The 12,996-nt window shown below is 31.9% G+C and overlaps 1 protein-coding gene across 4 annotated transcripts in view; it reads left to right on the top strand.

The window, feature by feature from the left end:
• LOC108904471 (Krueppel-like factor 7) overlaps positions 1-12,996 on the top strand; it is a 373,170-nt gene that overhangs the window by 10,154 nt on the left and 350,020 nt on the right. For all 4 annotated transcript variants that reach the window (XM_018707055.2, XM_018707081.2, XM_018707072.2 and 1 more), the window contains exon 2: positions 661-924. In XM_018707055.2, coding sequence (XP_018562571.1) covers positions 913-924 — 12 coding nt within the window. In that variant the 5' untranslated portion in view covers positions 661-912. The remainder of the gene's footprint in view (positions 1-660; positions 925-12,996) is intronic.

A 12,996-nucleotide genomic window follows, 5' to 3' on the forward strand; every position in this document is an offset into this window, starting at 1 on the left:
AAACGAGTTATAGAAGAAGAGAAAAGAGAAGATTTTTAACGGTTTTTTCGATATATCTCGAAAAGTAACAAAGCAATCGATACTTTCAAAAAATCAGTCGATAGATCTTTTTAAAACCTACAACTTTCTCATTTAAAATTTTTCAATCCGTGCTATATTTTTTTAGTTATTTTAGAAAAACCGTTTTTTTCAACTTTGCGATTTTTTTTAACCGTGTTCGCCATATTGGATCGAGTTTAAAGAACAAGAAACTCAATTTAAAATTTAATTTTCTATACGATCATATTTTTTTTGTCCAGGTAATAATTTCTGTAAGCATTTCTCTATAATGCTTGGACTAATAAAATAGTTGTAGTTATTAATCTCAGTCAATTCACATTTTCCTCGGCGTATTTTAAGTTAAATTTACAGCAATGACCTCTAGAGGAGCAAGATCCCACACGTAGACCGCGTATCGCGCGTGTAGCAATTTTGTAGTAATTTTTTTTTTTTCGTCACCAAAGACGCCTCGTGTCTCAAACAGATAATGATAGATAACACTATCTAAAGTATGTTTATATTTGTTTAACTTTAATAAATCAGACAGGGCCAACTCCCAAAGATACGATCTTACTGAAATAACAACCACTTTTGGCGCTAAAACCCCTCTTTCTGTTTCAGATCGATTGGTCCTCGTCAGTTCGTCGAAGTTCTGCATTTTTTTTTACCCAAGGGTGAATTAACGCTAAAGGAACATTTCAAAGTCGTGAACGGTTAGAAATAACAACGAACAAAACGGTGGTGATTCGGTATAAAAAAATAATCGTATCGGGAAATTGTGTCGTAACCGCGAGTCAAGTGTTCGAGACTCAAAAAAGAAGATTCCGAAGGACTCTGTTTTGGCGCTGATAGGAGGAAGAAAGAGACATTTTCATGGTTTTCATGGTGAGTACCTACTATAAGTTTCTATACCATAAAAAGTCAAGAAAACCATTCAAAATAGCTAAGTAAAAGCTATATTTTCTGGCATATATGAAATCGTTTATGCTGCAGACCTTCAAATAAATTATCCCCAATTCCAATTGCTCACAGTAAAATTAAAATTTATAATTTACAAAAAATGCAGATACAGTGTAGGAAAGTACCGATGGTCTATCAGAAGTTACGTGAGAGCGATAAAGTAAGCCATAGAAATCCATGTGATAGACAAGGATGGCTATAATGAAGGCGTCTAATAGTCAACGCCCATTTCGCCCTTCCACAAATAAGAAGTGGATCTTATTTGTGGAAGGGCGAAATGGGCGTTGACTATTAGACGCCTTCATTATAGCCATCCTTGTCTATCACATGGATTTCTATGGCTTACTTTATCCCTCTCACGTAACTTGTGATAGACCATCGGTACTTTCCTACACTGTATATGTGTTACATTCATTTCGCTTTCTTTTCCAATACAAATCTAAAAAACAAAATATAAATAAAATTGTATTTTTATTCACTAAAATCACGACTAAGATTAATTTTGAGATACTTATCTCACATAATTTTTAGTCGTTTCAGGAGAATAATTGACATTGAAATAACATATTGGATTTACCAAAGATGTAGCTGTTGTAAATGTTATTTTCATAAATCATCTGGTTATATTTGAAGTTACAATACTTCTGCGTATATTTTTGAATAAAATTTAAAGTACAATTTAACCAATTTCATCCGACTGTTTCCAGACGTGAGAGCGCATATAAAAAGTTGTGGGAATTACATACACTCGCTAGAGAAAAATGGGTAAAACCCCTGATATATTACACGCTACCTTTAAATGTACTAAAACACAATTATTTACATAAACGTGTATTTATTTTTTCATTATTTTATTAATTATTTACTTATTTTCTTTTGTGAATTTAAAATTTTGTTTGAAATGTATTTTTGCGAGAATGTACCTACGACGTTTATTATATGAGTTCCGAAATAAAATATGCTCCAAGGCTACTCCTATACTTGGCCACTGCCCATCCGACCTTCACTGGTCAAATGAGATTAGTTGAAGTGTAAACAGTAGGGTGGTCCAAAAAAAAACGATTTTTTTTTCGTGTCTTGCGAAAATATGTTAGTTTATCATGTTTTAAGAGTCCTCTCATAAAATCAGCTCAAAAAAATGTTTTAGAGGTCGCTCAAGATTTTTAAAAAATTTCCAAAATCGTCAAAAATTCAATTTTTTTTTTAAATTTTCTTTTCGTTATTTTATCATTTTCTAGGTTGAAAAAAATCTCGATTCTGAAAATTTCAAATCGATATTTTAATTTCCAAAGATCACTCATAATTATTTTAACTTTCAGTGCTTTCGAGCGACCTCTAAAAATAAATATCAACGAACTAATCATTTGTTTTATTGAATTTGATGAACAAAAGAATAGAAATGAGTCACGAGACACTTAAATTTAAAAAAATTATAAATATTTGATACAGTACGGTGGTAAATTTTGTATCGAGAAAGTTTTTGAGTGTCTCGTGATTTATTTCTATTCGTTTGTTCATCAAATTCAATAAAATAATTATTAATTCGTTGATATTTATTTTTAGAGGTCGCTCGAAAACATTTTAGGTGCACTACTTTTAAAGTTAAAATAATTATGAGTGACCTTTAGAAATTAAAATATCGATTTGAAATTTTCAGAATCGAGAAATGATAAATTAACGAGAAAAAAACTTAAAAAAAAATCAATTTTTGACGATTTTGAACATTTTTAAAAATCTTGAGCGACCTCTAAAAAAATTTGTTTAGAGCTGATTTTTTGAAGGGGCTCTTAAAACATGATAAACTAACATATTTTCACAAGAGACACGAAAAAAAAAATTTTTTTTTGGGCCACCCTAGTAAACACCTGAAACTATGTCCCTACATATAAAAAAGTGAGATATACAATGCGGCCTATTATAAAGCAGGGCAAGAGCAATGATTTTTTTATATGCGCGTTCTCGGACAGATGAAAAAGAGAAAAATATTGATATACAATATGTCCTATTAAAAACTTCTCAAATTTTTTTTTAGGACACGATTCTTTTATAAAAGACAAAAATGTTAAAAAATTAATTACGATTATGAAATAAATTGTGCTATATTTTTAAACGCCTTGAAAATTTAAAAAAATTTGATTTTATTCACCGGTAAAGCGCCATTTCAGTATGAGAAATTGCAAAATGTTACTTAGAATAATAAATAGATAATAAGAAGAATAAGTTTGTCAGGATGAAAAATTGAGTATTCGTGCAAAGCTTCAATGCCTTAGGCCTACTTTGATTTTTTGCTTGACTCAGACATTTTCACTAGTAAAGAGCCTCTTTTGTATGAGATAGAACAAAATGTTATTAAGAAAAGTTTATCAGAATGAAGAATTAAGTACGTATGCAAAATTTTAGTGTATCGAAAAAATTTATATCGAATAAAGTATCATTTCAAAGTAGGACCAGGTCATTAAAATTGTGCACTGCACACTTACCCAGTTTGTTATTCCGAGAACCTTTTTTAGTAATATTTTGTGATATCTTATGCAGAAAGGGCACTTTACTAACGAAAAATTTCGAAATTAAGCAAAAAATAAAATATTGAAATTTCTGTTTGTCGTATCTGATACAAAAACGCCAATTTACTGATGAAAAAAAAAATAATGTGATAATGGCAGATTGTGTTTTAAAACATGTTTCAATAACCACGTTTTTGTATGATAAGTCTTTCTTGCTCTTTTAGAGACTATATAATATACTTCTAGATTTACTTCTTGAAAATGAGAAAATATTATTAGGGTGTTGTGATATGAGTATCACCTCTCAGTAACATAATTTTGTGACACCTCGTATAAGTAGGCAACAGTTTTAATATTCGTATTTCGTGCCAAAGTATTTCCTGCTTATCACCTCTGACATCGTAGGAAGGAAATTGTATTCATAGTTTTCAATTGAACACAATAGGAATACCTACCCAAAATATTTCCTTACGATATGTTCACGAACTCTAAGAATTTTGAACAAATTAACTGAAAATGTGTACCACCAAAAGAAGTCGTTACTGATGATTGTCGCAAACGTCCCACTTACGCCCTGATTTGTGTTCTAATCGTATTGCATCTAGTGTGTCATGAATATTATATTTTCGGATCGAATTTCATAATAGAAAATACGAATTATCTAACATGTGGCTAAAGCTGTTGTCCATCTAAAACCTGTACGGTTTCCGTTTTATACCGAATTTATTCATTTATTCAAAAATTATGTCTGAATCTGCTTAGTTGAAGAACAAGACTGAAAGATGTCTGGTTTATAAAACGTATCGAAATGTTCCTGTTTAGCATAGATTAAGTTATATAACGCTTTCGAACGAATCAAGATGCAACAAAGCAACGAATTTACACAGACCACTTACAAATTTTCCAAGTATTATAGTAATTTTAGTCGGAATATGTTTAGATAAATTCTTATCGCGAAATAAGACGTACACAAACTAATGGATTTTATAATAGTTGAGTGTTTAGTTTGTCAGGGAATGATTCATACACTATTTTTAAAAGAGTAGAAAAATGAAGTATTTTTATAAATTGAATACCAAAAATTACATTCCGATATTGTATCATCCTTTAAATGGTCATTTTAGAGGAAAAAAACGCGCGGTGCTATTAAATTAAAGGATGGAAATTGGAGATAGGGGTGAAATTGCACCCCTTTCAGTTTTTCTATTGCAGCTCGAAAACGAAGCAAAATTTCGCTATAATTCATAGGAAAAATTATTTAGAGAATTGAATTTTCCATCGAAATGGCTTATTTAAAAAAATTAAAAGGAACATTTTATGCAAAGAATCGTTAATAAACAATTTGAAAAAAAAGCAAAAAATTAGATTTACTCATATTTATGATTGCAAGATTTTATTTGTTGAGGAATAGTGAGGAATTTACTTAGAGCCTCTTACGAAGTTGGTATGACACAAAAAGGGAGAATCACAGCAGATTCTTACATTACAAACAGTTTAGAACCTCATGTAATGCTTTTTGTACCTTTTATGACAGATAATTTCATTCTCATGCACGATAATGCTGGACTATATATACTGTGCAAATTGTAGAACAATATTTTACCGGCTTTAATATTTCCACAATGCTATGGCCAGCCAGAAGTCCTGAACTGGACCCCATTGATCACTTTTACTGACTGGCGTAAATGCACTATAATGTTGAACGCTTAAGAATATCTACAAATGTCTAATACCCCGTTATTCTCAGCAATGTTTTGTGTACTATCCAAAATTATTACGTTAGTTCTATAAAAATTTTTAGATATGTGCGAATCATGTTCCGTTAAAATTAACTTCCGCTTATGTGAGTGTGAATATGAGTGAAATGTGAAACAAATATTTTTTCTTGTTCAATTGTTGCATAAAGTGGTAGACGATAAAAAAATCCCAATGAACCATTATTGACAGGTTCTTTTGAATACAATTTATTTTTTGTTGATTAGTATTTAAATGACCTCCTTTCAAAGTACCAAATCCGCAAAAACACTGGCTTTTATAGAAAAAAAAAAAACGAACAGTAACAGTAATTTCCAATTTATTGGGTGTGACAATCAAGGGAGGCGTAAAGGTAAAAGTTTGAGAACCGCTGTTGCGCAGCTATGAAAAACCAACACCGTCTGTTTTTGCTGCGACTAGGTGTGATTTCTAATTTTCCACTCGTAATTAGATTAAACACAAATAGTAATTAAACAGTAATTAGTGCAAAACCTTATTTCTTTTGTCTATTTGCGATAAACTTGGTTGGCAAATCTTGGACGGCGTTGTGCAAACGACCAATCATGCGTTTATATATGTAACTTTAGCACTGGCCACAGCTTGACATTAGGGCACTTTCAAAATATTTGCGTAAGATGTTTAGCGATCTTTGTCATTTTTGTAGCAACTGTAAAGACGAATGCACAATCGCCCGCATAATTCCGATAGTCAAAGACAATTCGAGCTAATGCTTGGTCAAAAGTTTAATTCGATTAGACGCAGTGTATTGTATATTTACATTTAAACTACCAGTCATTATTGTTGGTCTGTGTTTTAAGTTTTAAATTAATTATTTTTAGTGTTTTATAAAATAAGCGCAATATAAAATAAATAAAAATGCTTTACTAATCTGAATATATCTGAATTAGGTATATTTTAAAATAAGTTTTTAATAAGCAGTATTTGTTACTATTGTTTTAAAGCACTGAGTTTAGTTTGTGAATTCCTGACCTCTGACTTTGATCTAGTTTAGGTGATTTATGCTATGGTCACTTTACATATTCCAACGATGTAAACAATTGCGCACGGCAAGAAATGTCAAAAAATAAAACCTAATCTTTATTTCATGAACCATAAAGAACAGATAAAATGTTATACACCACGCAGCAGTTAAGTATAATTTACCAGTCTCGGACTCTATTGCCGGCTTTCGCTCCGCTCGGGCGCAAAATCGTCCTCGACTAGTAAATAATTATTACATCCTTTATGGTGTAAATAACTATTAACGTACCTTGCTTGAATTATAACGACTTTACCTTAAATTCGAGAAACTACAAATGAAATAAGGGATTACATTGTACAGTGACTCACCGTTGATTTGTGAGAAGCTACTTTAGAACCAGAGCTTGAAGTAAAGAAGTTGCAAGTAGGTACACTTGCAAACTCGAAGCATTTTATAAAAGGTATACAAGACAATATACAGGGTGTTCCTAAATAAGTGTCGCAACGGAAAATAGTAAATTCCTCTAGAAAAAAGAAACATATTTTTCCTCTTCCATTTTTCTCTCCGGGCTTTCGTTTTCGAGATACACGGTGTCAAAACTTTATTTTTTTTTAGTTTTTCGCCAATATCTTAGAAATCGTTTGAACTACAGGACTGAGCTTTTGTACACACTTTACCACTATTAATAGCTACTTTTTCGCATCCTTCTCGAATTCATTGGACGTGCCAGTGGTGGAGATTTTAAGGTATCGTAAGGGTTTTTCCCTCCCTAAATTTTACGCCACTGGAAAAATTGACTTTTGACAGCAAATTCTAAAGCGCCAATGAATTTTACACAATAAGAGTTCTCTTGGTTCATTGCTCTAAAGTCAACCGTTTTCAAGAAAAATGACTTTTTATGAACAAACGCAAACATTTTTGCTAACGTCAATACTATCGAAAAGTTGACCGATAGAGGTGAAGCCGCAGCGGCAGAGAGAAATATGATTAGAAAATGTAATGCGTGCATTCAAGCCAACGGACGTAATTTTGGACAGTTTCTGTAAATTTTACTCGCCAAATTGATAAAAAAAGTTAAAATCCTATCTGTTATTAAATTTTGTTAAAATTGTTAATTATTATACCTATTTTTTGAATTACAAAAGATTTTCGAAATATTAGCAAAATGTTTGCTTTTGTTCATAAAAAGTCATTTTTCTTGAAAACGGTTGACTTTAGAGCAATGAACCAAGAGAACTCTTATTGTGTAAAATTCATTGGCGCTTTAGAATTCGCTGTCAAAAGTCAATTTTTCCAGTGGCGTAAAATTTAGGGGGGGGGGAACCCTTACGATACCTTAAAATCTCCACCACTGGCACGTCCAATGAATTCGAGAAGGGTGCGAAAAAGTAGCTATTAATAGTGGTAATGTGTGTACAAAAGCTCAGTCCTGTAGTTCAAACGATTCCTAAGATATTGGCGAAAAACTAAAAAAAAATAAAGCTTTGACACCGTGTATCTCGAAAACGAAAGCCCGGAGAGAAAAATGGAAGAGACAAAATATGTTTCTTTTTTCTAGAGGAATTTACAGTTTTCCGTTGCGACACTTATTTAGGAACACCCTGTATTGTAAATTTTGGAATAGCTCTAACTCTTCCTGCTACCATAAACAAAAATGAACTGTCGGATTCTAATAAAATTCAGTGGATGGATTTTCTAAAGGTCCTATGACTTTTTTTGGGGACTACTGCAAACAAAAATATTCTTACCACAAACGATTACGCACCATAATATATAACAAAAAAAAATTTTTCGGATGGTCGTAATACCTAATGGAAAAATGTGGGCGTCCAAGCATGCAGTGAAAGCAGAAAAAGGGCACGTAAATCAAATAAAGGAATGAATTGGTACAGGAAATGAGATGAAATGACTCTTAACAACCGTTATCAAGCCCATGCAGTTAAAACAAAGTCGGCGTATTCACGCTATACCGCGACATAGCCGTTCGTGTACGCGTCTAATGAAACACATAAATTAAGTAGTCTAATACGGACGGACATCGAGATGCATGGGCTTTCAGGTAATAAAAACTAACACTAATAAATTTTCCCTCCAAAACGCCACTACTAACAGTGTTAAACAATTTTTGTTGTCGCTCAGCCCACGAGTTTCTAACCCACGCCCGTGTGGCTACATAAATTACCACCAGAGGTGCTGTTCGTGTTAGAATCCCTGATTTTAGGAGTTCCACGTCTTTCAGCGTCCTTAGTAGGTGTAGTATTATCAGAGGTCGTCTCTGAATGTTTTTAAAGGTGTCCCAAAACGCAAGATAAAAAATACCAAGGTTTTTAATCAGTTCAAAAAACCGCAAATAAAAAAGTCCAACGGCGTTAAATCGCATGATCTGAGCGGATAATTCCGATCACCAAAACGGGAAATTACACGACCAGGAATGACTCGCGCAGTAATTGAATTGGTTCTCGGGTTGTATGGCATGTGGCAGCGTCTTGTTGAAACCACATGTCGTCTACATCCATATTTTGCAATTTAAGCACAAAAAACTGAATTATCATGTCGGGATAACAACCACCATTAACTGTTATTGCTTGACCTGCCGCATTTTCGAAAAAGAATGTTCCGATGATGCCTCCAACCCAAAATCCGCACGTTGTGGATGTGTCATCAAAATGAAAATGAGACTCATCGCTGAAGATGATTTTGTTTGAAAAATCAGCGTCCACTTGTTCCACAATCCATTCAACGAAATCTCTTCGCTTTGCGTGGTCAGTAACTTTGTAAGCATGAAGATCGGTAAAAATGTAGGTTTATTAAATTATTGAAAAAGCTGGGTAAATGCCTTGGTATTTTCAGTATTATATTTAGTTTCATCATTGTCATCATCATTGGATCTTAATTTTACTTCTTTTTTCCTTGTTCGTTCAATATTGGTGCCTAGTTAGATTGTTCCGATAGGTAATTCCGAGGGTAATTCTTACGCTGATTAATTGACACACTCCCCTATTTGGTCCCACATTGCGATTTTAGACAATCCATTAATAATTTCCGGACCAATACGCAGAACTGACGAAATCTTTCCTAATAATTTGTCAGCTTGTTCAATGTCTTCAACACCTAAGTGTCCCGCCACCCGCAACAGAGTTTCATGGTCCACTAGAATCCTCAGTAATCTCAGATATTTCCATGTCGGTGTAGGAGTGACCTGTATTTTTAGAAACAATTGCTCCCAGAATTTGGCGTATCCAGTGATAGCGATAACAGACAATAACATTTTTAAGAAACTGGAAATATTTACAGATTATCAAAACGCAGTAAACGGAATGATTTATTTGCATGTTGCGTTTTTATCGTAGGAATTGGGACATTACTTGTGTTATTATACACTGTTTCGCAAATATTTCGGCTTGTGACGACTGTGAGAGTAAGTGTAACTTTAAAATATGTAGTTTGTTTTTGTACAATATGTTTTTTTTTATCGTGGTACACACGAGGCAAGATAACAATATTCTAATTTCTCTGATAAGATTATTGAAATCTGGAACATTTAAAAAATGCGTTTTTAGCAATTATTGTATAAATTATCCATAAACGCTCCTATAGATTGTTGAATAACTTGCGACTTATTGATTATTTACAAACAAAATAGATAGTTTTTTCCAGATTTGTTTTAATTCACAGTATTTAAATAAACAATTAATACTTGCCATAATAATAAAAAATGAGTAAATAAAAACAATAGAAAATCAACAAAAGGTACATAAAGGGGTATAAGAATATGTAGCTTTCAAAAATCAATAGAAGATTTAAATAAGGCCAGAAAAATTCATAAACAATTTAACAAAAGTGTCAAGTGATCATATTAACAAGAAAAATTTTTAGTCCACATCTCTGATCTTGCTGAAATGGTGTAAGCACAGACATGTGCCTGAGAGATGTTCTGTAAAATTTCACCTTCACAGGTGGTATAGCTGGGGTCCTGATGCTATTTGAACAAACTGGCAAGTGCTACTTTCGTGGAAGTGTAACAGCTAGTAGATCCTGAAAAATGGCAACCAAGGACAACTTTTTGTGTTCTGCATGACGGTAGCAGTGTCAAGGTTTAAAAAGTTTTAGTTTATTGCTGCTATCGAACAAGTTGCTCAAATAACCCATTCGTCAATTTGGGGCAGATTTTTTATGATTATAAGTTTGAAACAAAACCTTCTACAAACTTATGCTTTGGTGAGCTAGCTAAAACCTTTACTGTTTTAAGCTGTCAAAGTGTCAGCTGTTAAACAGCTCAGTTTGTTGTAAACATTATGTGCTATGGGGGGGTTTGAATTTTTTGTGTCGAATTTTGTGAATTTTCACTTATAATCTCTTTAGTGCTTGAATTATATCCGGAAATTTCAGTCACAGACGAGGGAAAATTTTCTAGAAAAATGCGTGATTTAGAAAAAATTTCCGGACATTAATTCAAGGACGTGGGGGATTCGGTAAGAAAATTTTACAATCAAAATTTATTTTAATAATTTGACATGTTTCATTTTGAAACTTATTTCGCCAAAATAAAGTTGGCTTGACAGATAGACATTGTTTTGTGGTGCATGACATATTTTTTTCTTCTTAAACGTCATATAATTTAATCGCATTTCACGCGTTTTTTTAAATTAAAAAAAGGCTCGTTTTGGAAATGAAAATTACGAAAACATAAAAACAACACGTTCCTTTCACTTTAGTAATAAATGAGACATTTAATTTTTGAATTCAAATATTTACCTTTGCAATACAATTCACTTAGTATTACTAAAATAGAAGGAAAGTAAGTTTCTGTAGAAAAGCGATGCCTATGGCAGTTTATCAAAGAGTCTTATTAAAACATAAAAAAACACATTCCTTTCACTTTAGTAATAAAAAAGGCATTTAATTTTTAAATTTAAATATTTATCTTTGCAACACAATTCACTTAGTATTACTAAAATAGAAGGAAAGTAAGTTTTTGTAGAAAATTGATGTCTATGGCAGTTTATCAATAATGTTTATTAAAACATAAAAAAACACATTCCTTGCACTTTAGTAATAAAGAAGGCATTTAATTTTTAAATTCAAATATTTATCTTTGCAGTACAATTCACTTAGTATTACTAAAATAGAAGGAAAGTAAGTTTTTGTTGAAATGCGATGTCTATGAAAAATAGCACATTACATTCACTTTAGTAATAAAAGAAGCATTTAATTTTTGAATTTAGATACTTATGTTTGCAGTATAATTCACTTAGCATTACTAAAATAGAAGGAAAGTAAGTTTTTGTGGAAAACCGATGTCTATGGCAATATATCAATGATTCTTAAAAAATCATAACTGCAATCAAGTAGGCTTAGGCTTGTGATGTCAAAATTTTCTCTAGCTTCTAATTGTTTTCAATTAAATCATGGCAGTGAACAACCAAAAAACTAATTTAAAACCTTATAGTATATGTAATTCTTGCACCAAAATAGGGGACATTCTTATGTCTCGTAAAAATTTAAAGTATTTGCCATATTTACTGAAAAAAACTGGAATCAGTCCGCATCAAGAAAACCTTTTCGCAGCTATTCAAAAGATTTTAGAGGAAGATATCCCATTTTTTTTACGTAAAACCAGGGCTCAGCAGAACAAAATTTCATCAAATTATTACATATATTTTATGAAACACAGATATCTGATGGAAATGAAAAATAAAGGTAATAATTATACTCCTCGTTACTCTCCGTTGCGAAGAGAAGAGTTCCAGTCAGAATTTCAAAAACATTTAGCGTTAATACAAGAAATCTCGGAACAAATATTTGGCAAATAATTATTTGTATCTATTTATTATTTTAAAATAAATAAAAATATTACAAAACAAAACTCTGGATAGGTACTGATTTTTGAACCATATGATCGCTGTCAAAAAAAATTCTACTTATTAATTTTGTTTGCAGGAGGAAAAAAAATTCAGAAAAATTTGAAGGTTGCCATGGGCAACTGTCTAAATTACAGTATGTAATTGGCTTAAAATGACAAGGTGTAAAATTTTCAAATCCAAATAGCACAAAAGCATTTTCTTCACTCAAATTCATTTTATTACCATCAGAAACAGCAGAAAGAAAAGGCCAGAAAAATTTCTTTGAAAATTGCACTTTTTTTGTTACGTTCGTGACATATACAATTATACAAGCTTAATCTACAGAGTGATAATTGTCAGTCATACCAGAATTATCATACTTCGGATTTTCGTCAATTTGTTACTGCTTTAAATTCAATTTATACTATTAGACCAAGCAAATTAAATTTTTACTCGAAAAAAGTCCTATCCGCTACATTATTGTAAAATTGTCTAAAGGAACATAATACAAGACATCTCTCGTCTCGTGAGTCAAAAATTTTTATTAGCTAACTTTTCTATCAAATAAGTGAGGAAAACAGTTTTTTCACTTTGCAGGGAAAACCATCAATTTTAGCGAAAAGTGACTCGCAGACAGCTTATAGGGAGTAAAATTATCTACAAAATGAGACTGGTTAAATTAAAATCGGTTAATAAACAAAAAAGTTATTGCAAAAAAACAAGAAAAGTGCCCATTTTTTCATTTGTTTATAACTATCGCATTTATTGTTAAAATTTTATAAAACCTATGACAAGTTGAGGGTTTTGTCATACTTTAAAAGTGTGCCAAAAGTGGGCGCTGTAGGTGCAATAGTTTTCGCACAATTCTATTTGTTTATAGCGGAGGCTCCAAAAGTTATGAACTTTAAGCCTC

Source organism: Anoplophora glabripennis, unplaced genomic scaffold (genome assembly GCF_000390285.2).
Source record: "Anoplophora glabripennis isolate ALB-LARVAE unplaced genomic scaffold, Agla_2.0 scaffold13, whole genome shotgun sequence".
Taxonomy (NCBI): domain Eukaryota; kingdom Metazoa; phylum Arthropoda; class Insecta; order Coleoptera; family Cerambycidae; genus Anoplophora; species Anoplophora glabripennis.